General features: G+C 43.9%; 1 protein-coding gene across 1 annotated transcript; it reads left to right on the forward strand.

Annotated features, from left to right (window-relative positions):
- The first annotated feature begins 1,243 nt into the window (after positions 1–1,243).
- STAP1 (signal transducing adaptor family member 1) lies at positions 1,244–8,736 on the forward strand. Its single transcript, XM_010132553.1, has 8 exons — positions 1,244–1,381; positions 3,767–3,838; positions 4,506–4,619; positions 5,296–5,352; positions 6,216–6,376; positions 7,013–7,141; positions 7,785–7,854; positions 8,635–8,736. The coding sequence occupies exons 1-8, from the start codon at positions 1,244–1,246 to the stop codon at positions 8,734–8,736; spliced, it is 843 nt and encodes a 280-aa protein (XP_010130855.1).
- Positions 8,737–9,191: the final 455 nt, after the last annotated feature.

The raw sequence follows: 9,191 nt of genomic DNA on the forward strand, positions 1-9,191 counted from the left end.
CAGCGCCACGCCTGCACCTCTGTGCAATAGCTCCGGGGGTGGCCTCTCGGCCCCGCGCAGCCGGTCCGAGTGCTCGATGAAGGAATTTTCCCGCGTACCCAGCCCAAACCATCCCTGCTGCAACCTGAGGCCGTCTCCTCTCATCGGGGGGCTGGTTGCTTGGGAGGGGAGACCGGCCCCCAGCTCCCTACAACCTCCGTTCAGGTAGTTGTGGAGAGCGATAAGGTCTCCCCCCAGCCTCCTTCTCTGCAGGCTGAACAACCTGGAGAAGATTGGTGAGGAACTCAACAACGAGTGAAAACAACTGCTTGAGGACAAAACACTGCACTATCCACAGTATCTTACAGGACTTGTGAGAGGAAGCCCAAAAATACCATTTTAAATGATGCTTTTTATCACACACTGGGGCAAGCACTGGTCTAATGCTGGCTCATCGTCGTTTGCCTTGCCAAGCAAAGGTGCAGGTACCCATGTTCATTAGCGTTTCTGCAACTTTCAACAGCAAAGTTGAATTCTGCCATTTAAATTCAATCAATAGAGAACGTGTACAAAAATCTGCAACTGAGCAAAAATTTGAGAATACGTACCCGTCCCCATCCGTTTTTAGAGATGACACAGGGTTCACTTTCACATGTAGGGCTGAACACATCTTCTGCTAGAGTTGGTTGGCAGCTATCCAATCTATCGCAGATCACCTTACCAGGTAATTACATACTCATCTTACACCTATCTACACACAGCTGAGAAACAGAAAAGGCCATGAAAATGTTCGACAAAAAACAGGCCTCTTTAATTAAAAAAAAAAAAAAAAAGGTTTGCTTTGCATTTTGTAGCAACCATCATTGGAACACCGAGTCTTGTCATCCCTGTTCTCTCTCACCACTAAGGGGAACCCAGCCATGACCCCCAAGTGACACCCGTCGCAGTAGCGATGCACTTCTGTACCATCAAGCCCATCATTTGAACGTCCCCCCTCGAGCAAAGCAGCACACTCTGAAGGAAAAGATTCCTTTAATCCTTTCAGTCTGGTTCCCCCACCATCATACACCAAGTGTGCACTGACCTAAAACCAAGCACAGAGACTTCCTCTTCGAGGTGTTGCTTCCCCTACACACTCCTCATCAGGGTGAGCTAGACTCTGGCTGAGACTGAAACAGAGCAGACTGAGAACAACGGGAGTGAAGGGGAGAAAAAAAGAGCACAGCGACAGGATATCCAGATATTCTGCTGAGATACCCAAAAGATGCGGAGAGGCACTGGGGAACAGCCTGGGAAAACCCCTCAGCCAGCACCCCGGCAAATCTCCCAGGAGAGGCAGAGGATCACCGGTCTGCCTCTGTACTTCCAAGGGTACCTGTCTGTCCGGCACGCGAGATGCCAGGTAAGGCATGCAGTCCCACGGATTGCAGTGGATTGAAAATGTTGAAATATTTCTTTAAAAATGTGTTGCTGTGAGCTACGCATCTGTGGGGGGAATGTTTCTCATCAGTGGCTGGCACAAATGGTTGCACTGAAATAATGGTATCTAGTTATTTCTAGTCATATTGAGGAGGAAGTAAAATAAACTGTGTCAGGTAACCATCAATATCTCTAAGATCCCATTATAATTTACTATTACCTACTGAAATGTCGATTGAGTTTGACTGATTTCATAACTACCACCGTGGTGAAAAGCTAACGCAGTATTTTTAGTACCAAGAGCAAAGTCTGACACGGTTACATTGCTCTGACACATCCTCTATTGACTGGAGAACGGTATCCATCCTGAAGTCTTCAGCGACAGGCCACCTGAATTTTATGTGGGATTCTCTATTTTTTTTTTCTTGTCGGTGAGAGTTGATGATTGAACGTGTGTGGGAAAGCAAGAGTGATTTTTCTGAACCAAGGTAACTATTTAAGATGCAAATCCGTAAACACTGACACACTATGTTACGACAGCACGTACGCTCAGAGCATGTCTCTCGTCCAGCTGACTGCCCTTTTTTAGTGCTTGGTAATGACAATTCCTGTAGTTAGGGTTACAAAGTCATTTTTACCCTATCTACACTCACAGCTCTGTAGATGCAGAAGCCCAGAGCAGAGAAAATGAGAGTCATGCAGTGCTAGAGGTAGATACAATCAAAAGACCAAAATGGTGTGGTGTTCACAGGTACCGCAGAAAACAGGAACTGCAAGATACAAAAAGTGGACTAATAATTCTACTAATTCTTCTGCAGCACTAGAAATTAGTCAACGCACTGCTTTGTTGTATCTATCAGGAGAACACCTGCAAGTTTAATAAAACTCTCTGTTACGTTCCTTTACTTATGTCCTTTTATGCAAACCCTTTTGTTTTCCCCTGAACAATTCCTCCTTCTGCAATTCAGCACCTGCCGTACTGAAATACCAAAAAATAACAGGGCAGAGCAACAATATGCAGCTGATCCGAAGAGACTTCTGTGGGACGGATGAAGCGTACTATCATTTTTGAGAGACCAGACACCCAAGAGAAAAACATATTCCTGGCTGTGAAACAGTAACGAGCGCTCCTGGGCAGCCACTATAACCACATTTCCACGACACAGAAAGCCCAGTTCCTCAGGTGCAGTTCAAAGCCTTCCCGTGACATCCAGCCCCTTACCCCAGCAAGCTTTCACAGCCTTCATTAGCTTGCCATGGACAGATGGTTTAATGAGGACATTCACCGAACACAACGCTGCTCAGAGGCTGGGGTCCAGAGGCTGACTGCTATGGAAATTCTACACTAGTAATTTGACAGAAACCACCAGAAAGACTAGTTAGGAGATGGCAGGGTAAAGAGCAGGGATCACTCTAAGGAACGTTGCTCACCTTAATATTTATGACCTATCAGAGTTCACAAGTAATTTCTTTTCTCAATTTTTGTAACTGTTTTAAACCCCCACCTAAAGAAGAAAAAACAACGCCAAACAAAAATCCCACGAACCCTCCCCCCGCCCCCCCAAAACCCAACAACAAACACCAGACAGGTAAGTAAATTGCAAACTAGAGCAGAGTTATTGTTTCACAGAAGCTGCCTTCCCAATTCAGTGTCCCGTAACAGCTACAGCTCTCAGGGTATCAGGGGCGCAGAAACCCAGGAAAACCCTTCCCGTCACTCCGGCATGACTGCGTTAGGGAACACTTGGAAGAATCAGGCAATCCTGTTTACCTTGGCATGGTGTTGATTTACAGACACCACTACGCATAATTTAAGGACAAAGCATGTCAAATACCACTTCACATGCAAGAAGTCCAGTTACTCGGTGAGACTGCTGTCAAGCTCCATGATCTTCTCCCTACAGCAAGCGAACTAGCAGGATCAAGGTTCAGTACAAACAGGCGCTTCAAGGGAATGGTGTTCAGAAGATTTGAGTCTTTACACGAGTTCATCTCACGCTATTTTCCACTTGTACGCCTTCTAGGGAGAGCAATTTAAAGTGGCATTTAAAACATATTTTCCTTCTATTACATACCCCTTTTACATTGTTTAAAAAATTGCTGACAAATGTTTAAAACAATTAAAGTTTTCTAGTTTTGTGCCAGATTAGGATGCTAGATAACAAAGCCTAGAGCCTATAGGAAAAGCATTATTTACTGAACTTCTTTTTCCCCATAAAATGCCTGCAAAATACATACTTGCTCTTCCACAATCTTTAAACCACCAAAAACTTAACATGTGAGTTTTTTCTTAGCAGTTCTTTCACTTTTAGCATTTTGTGGGAAGTAAAAATACCTTCACAAACTCACACTTCCTCCTTTCCAACAGGAATTTAGAGTGTATTGGACAGAACTCAGAGGAACTATGCTCTTCTTCTATGATGACAAGAAAGCCCCAACAGTGAGTAATGTGCTTTGTAACTACCCATTTGATTAAGTGCATCAGTTATTTTCATCAAGTAATCCTTAAGTAACCCAGACACCTCTCAAGACCCTCACACCTCTCATCTATATCATATAAGGCCAAAAATACAGTGCTGAACATTGTAACAGAAATGCTGAGATCAAAAAAAGCCAGAGTGAAGAAAAACTCTAGCATATTAATGTGCCTCGTAAAATCAAAAAAGGAGTATTTTGGGGCACCTAAGCAATAAACGCATCCGCATTGCTCCATGATCTTACCAAGTGCTTTTTCCTCAACCGCGCACAAGAGTAAAATGAATGTGGTGTGTAACAGGACTTCCCTTTACGTGGCTGAGGACAGTGCATGGCATTGTTACGCTGTACTCCGGCTGAGGGTTTAGTTGGAGTCACCTCAGGGAGGTCTTGTGGATTTAATCCATTTGTGATTGTGAAGACTAGGATGGGAAAATCCAGAAGTTACATTGTTGGTGAGAAGAGCTTCTGTAAGCAGAAGCAAAGGACTCAGCTGTCTGTCAGTTAAACTTCACCCAAATTCTAGCAAAAAGAAGTTACAGTCTGTTTTCTTCTGAACAAATTCCTTTGGAGAGCAGCTAGATTTCTGGTGAAAATTACAACTTGTACTATTTTTTCTCCTCCCTTCTTAGTACTCACAGAAATTAGATATATCAGCTTTGACCTCAGCAACCAACGTTTATCCAGACAAAAAGGGCTCTGCACATTTCATCCTGATGTTGTCAAATGGAGAACTAGAACTGCAGGTAGGAAGAGGAAAGCTACTCGATACTTTACTCCATCTCTCACAGATATTCAGAGCTCCATTTTGGTGTGGGGGTCGAGCTGCCTTCTTGGCATCTAAGGGTACAGCCTGCAGCCAGGCAGCACCAAAAGGCAGTCAGAGAGGGAGGCAGGGCAAAGGAACCCAGCAGCGGGGATACTACCCCTCAAGGCTTTACAAGTTTTCCTCAGGAGTATCTGGGAATACGAAATGAGCAAAGAATTGAACAAGAAAATATACAAGAGGAACCAGGAAGTACCACTCTGACAGGCCCACCTCACCCGTAAAATCAACAAGGGGATAAAATAGGTGACCACCCCACCATTCAGAAATCTAGAGACTATCTAGGTTTTATACTTGAGACTAATCACTTTCCTTAGCACGGCCTGCTCCTTGGATCCAAATAACCTTCTGCTTTTACGCCAACAGAGCATACGATTTTTCTACCTTCCTACCTCTGTCCTTCCCCTCTAATTGAACATGGAATAATGGGGAGTGCGGGGATTTCAGGGGGCAATGTAGTTTGGCAGGGAGCTCATTTCAAGGCCTAATGCACTTCCAAAAAAAGGGTGAGAGTTGTTTGAGGCTTCCACAAGAAATACCACGGGGTTTTTTGGTTGCTGTAGCTGTTCTTACACCACCATGTTCTGTTCTCTCAGGCTAATGACTGTGAAGATGGGAAAGAATGGAGGGGGTTTATTCTCACCGTAACAAAGGTATGGAAGAGTTTTATATCTCACTTCATGTCAAAAGTGTTTATAGGGAGGGGTTTGTCTTCATTCATGCCAGAAGTTGGCTTCCACAGGCACAAAGCCTTGTTTCTAAGGTGTCTGCACACACTAAACTGTCCAGGGGTTTTGCTGTTTGTTTGGTTTGTGGTTTTTTCCTAATAAGAGCAAAGCTGAGGCTGATTTAACCCCAGCTCATCTGCAGTATAGACTCTGCCATGTTATCCACTTGGGCACAGTTCCAAATCCACCATCTGTTATCCAGGAATGAAAAGACTTCTAGGTCAAGTCTATCCCCTGCAGCTGTGAAAAACAGAACCTGCTCTGAGAGAGGCAACTCGAGGTCTTTATCACAGGATAAAGACGTAACCAAAGAAGTGGCCAAACTGCACACCTGAGAGAACATCTCAGCCCTATGTTCTACTGTTCTTCTTAGCTAAATGGACTTTGAAAATACCAAGACCCTCTTTGGTAATGAGCAGTGGAAAAATAAAAGAAGCTTGTTCACAAATGACCTCACATTGGCCTAGCTGAATCACTTAAAGCCGAGGATGGCTGAAATAGGTTAAATTACATTTACACAGCCTTTTTCAGCATAGCAACTGCCAAATATCCTTGTGGATTCTTACATTATTCCTACTCCTGTCAGTTCTGGCCACTTCTAAATCAGGAGACAGATACCCCTATTTCTTTGTTCTAAAAAAACCCCCACACAGAGCATTTTATTCAAAGCAGAAGCACATCCAAAGCAGCTGCACTCAGAGGTTAGCTGTGATGCGTACACAGAAACAATTGTGAGCAATGTTTGTCCACTCTTTCATTTTCCTTTCAATCCCACCGTCCCTTTTCAGCTGTCAGTTCCACCAGATCAGTCATTACTACCTGGGCAACTTGCAAGAATGCATGAAGTGCTAAAGAAGGAAAAGGAAAGAAGAATTACACTTACCAACTGTTCCAGCACATCCGTGAATGGAAAAAGCCCTCCCAACAGTACGCTGACCGCTATGCCAGTGTAAGCTCTGACAGAACTATGCAAACCCCTAAAGAGCCTCCCCTTCTTCTTGCAAAGTATTGTTTTCATGCAGAGGTTCTAAATTCAACTGCTGTACAACAGTTGTACAATATTCAGTGAACAAAACCTGCCTTAAGGCCTTCATAGAGATTTCCAAGGGAATACTCCTGTAGCAGCTTTCCTACAACACCTTTTGTTTTGAAAAGGCTGAGTGCAGCATATTGCTATGCCTAAAAAACTCTTCCGAAAGCCACATGTTGGGCTGTATCGGAGAAAGAACCTGCTGCCCTTCTGAGAAAATGTTGATTACCATTGAGAAATCAAAGGTAAGTCCAGGTGACTCTTCTCACATTCTTTCCAAGGGTCCAGAAAGTCATACTTACATGAAAGCTTCACCTTCTCTCCAAGAAGGCCAAAGCACTGCTGTCCTGAATTATGCTCCTGTAGTGGCGTTAATGAGCAAGAGTCCTTCAGGTGTTGTGCCTCTTGGCAGCCATGGCTAGTTACCCCAGATAAACCTTGCGTTGTGAAGAGGCGTTAGCCCAGCAGACCACGTCTCTTCACACAGCTCAGAATGACATGGCCTTGCCAACCTAACTCAACATTCGTGCTGTTTCTCTCCTCCCTTCTATGTAGGTGCTTCTATGCAGTATCTCGGCAAGAAGCGATGGAGATGTTAGAAAAGAGCCCTTCGTGTGGGAATTTGATCCTGCGTCCTGGCAGCGATAGCAAGAACTACGCAATCACTATCCGACAAGAGCTAGAGTAGGTTGATTCCACAATATATTATCCCATTCTTAACTAGTTTGCGCTGTATGAAGAGCTGAATTCTTAATACCCAGAGCTGACATGTGAATCATATGCCTTGCCTTCAGGCTATTTTGAAAAAGGCAAACGAGGCAGCAGGGGCAGGCCTGAGACTGATTTCTTGGTTCTCTCCTCCTCCAAAGTCAGTTAGATTAAACAAAGAAGCAAGGAAGATAGCCAGCAAGCCCATTTCCTTGGGTATATGGGCTTCCCCTGTTTGCCATTAAACCCTATTCAATTTAAGAAGTCATCACGCAGAATGAATACAGAACGAGCCATACCCCTTCGTAAAATGAACAACAAAAAAGAGACAAGTATTTTCAAACAGTTACACAGTCTACAAACACACCATATTTCAACTGAATTGCCATGTTTTAGCTTTTGCAGAGCTTCTAAACAAGAGGCATCTGAGACACGAGGAGTAACATTTGCAATTCTCTGTGTTTCTAAACTAAAATGGGAAAAAACAAACCCTGCCACACAACTTCAGTAAGCTCTGGGGATAATACAAAGCACACCCATTGCTTCCGCAAAGGAGTTTATAATGATACATAAAAAGTATTTCATTTCAGGCAGCATATCAACTTTCATTTTCTTCCAGTGCCCCATGCTTAAAGCACTACAAAGTGATGTCCAGAGGAACAAGCTACGTCATTGAACTGGAAAAACAGGTGAGTGAGTAATTCCCAGGTCTAAGAGATTACACTTTGCAGAAAATTAAAAAAGGTCTAGTAAATTCCTAAATATAATTTGTACGCAGAGAGTTCACTTCTCGTTACCCAACTAACCTAATCTCAGAGAACAAGTTATCTTTTAAGAACTAAAAAAGTAAGAAACACACTCCATATCAGCATCTTCTAATAAAATAAAATCAAAGCACTCACAAAACACCCAAGATTGCCTAATTATTTTTTTTTCTGCTCAGGCGTCAGCACTAAGTCTGAAAACTCAGCTCTCCTTGCAGCTGGAAGTTGTTCAACATGTATTCCATGTAACTTTGAGAAACTTTGCTCAAGTGTGAGCAAGGCTGTACGGACCCTGTTACTTGGTTTAAAACAGTTTTCTTCCTCTTTTCTTACATGTTTAACTCATGGCCTGAGAAACATGCTATTGGTTTGAAAAAGCATGCTCTGTTATACCATTTGCTGAAAGAGCACCAGCAGTCACTGAAGAGCACAATGGCGCAGAGAGCGATCCCTGTTTTGGTTTGTTTACTTGTTTGAGGAAGGGAAGGAGTTGTATGTTCACGGGTAAAACGTTACCACAGATTGCAGCGGGCGGTTGTAGACCTCACTGTATCCACCTGCAGGATGTAAAACCAGTATCGGTTGTTCGAGATAATTGCCAGGGATCCCAGCCTCCCAGCTCGTTTTTGAAAACCTATTACCAACACACACAGCATATGCTTTACTTGGTGAGGTTTTTTTGTTGTTGTCGTTCTGGTGAAACAGGTGGCACTCCCAAGCCTTCAGGATGTTGTCAATTACTTTGTGACCCAAACCCAAGGGAACCTGAAGCCATTTGTCATACAGACCTGTGCTGCAGAGGACTGAGTGTTCTGAAAGCAACCTGGTTGCTGAAGGCATATGCAGGAACGGTCCTGCGGAAAGAAAAGAGGCACCACCAGCAGCACAGGAAACCCACACTGTTGAAGATAAACAGAAGGCATTCCCCAAGCTATTCTTTAAAAATTTCTAGAACAGCTCTGCTGGCCCTAAACCAGTAAGTGATGCAGCTTCTCCCAGTGAAACCTGAGGTGTGGGGAGGTCTCAATGAGATGTGTTTGTGGGGTCAATTCTGTCACTGGCTCACAGTGCAATAAACTCTTCGCGATAAACTCTTCCCAGTTCTTGTCTACTTACATGTAACAGTGTCAGTACCATTTATGACATCCCACAGAGTCGGCAGGGATGCCTCACCTCTGCTGGAGCTTTGGGCACTGCCAAGGAGGTGCAATACAGACCAAAAAGCAGAAAGTACAAGTCTGAGTAGTTTAAACTGGGCATTC

The sequence above is a fragment of the Buceros rhinoceros genome, unplaced genomic scaffold (assembly GCF_000710305.1).
Source record: "Buceros rhinoceros silvestris isolate BGI_N320 unplaced genomic scaffold, ASM71030v1 scaffold22473, whole genome shotgun sequence".
Classification (NCBI taxonomy): Eukaryota; Metazoa; Chordata; class Aves; order Bucerotiformes; family Bucerotidae; genus Buceros; species Buceros rhinoceros.

Bases quoted from the DNA above. Each gene is read 5' to 3' on its own strand.
- STAP1 (XM_010132553.1), top strand. From the start codon at position 1,244: ATGCGGAGAGGCACTGGGGAACAGCCTGGGAAAACCCCTCAGCCAGCA. The intron at 6,377-7,012 runs GTAAGCTCTGAC...CCTTCTATGTAG, and splicing joins ACGCTGACCGCTATGCCAGT to GTGCTTCTATGCAGTATCTC. The intron at 7,142-7,784 runs GTAGGTTGATTC...ATTTTCTTCCAG, and splicing joins ACTATCCGACAAGAGCTAGA to TGCCCCATGCTTAAAGCACT.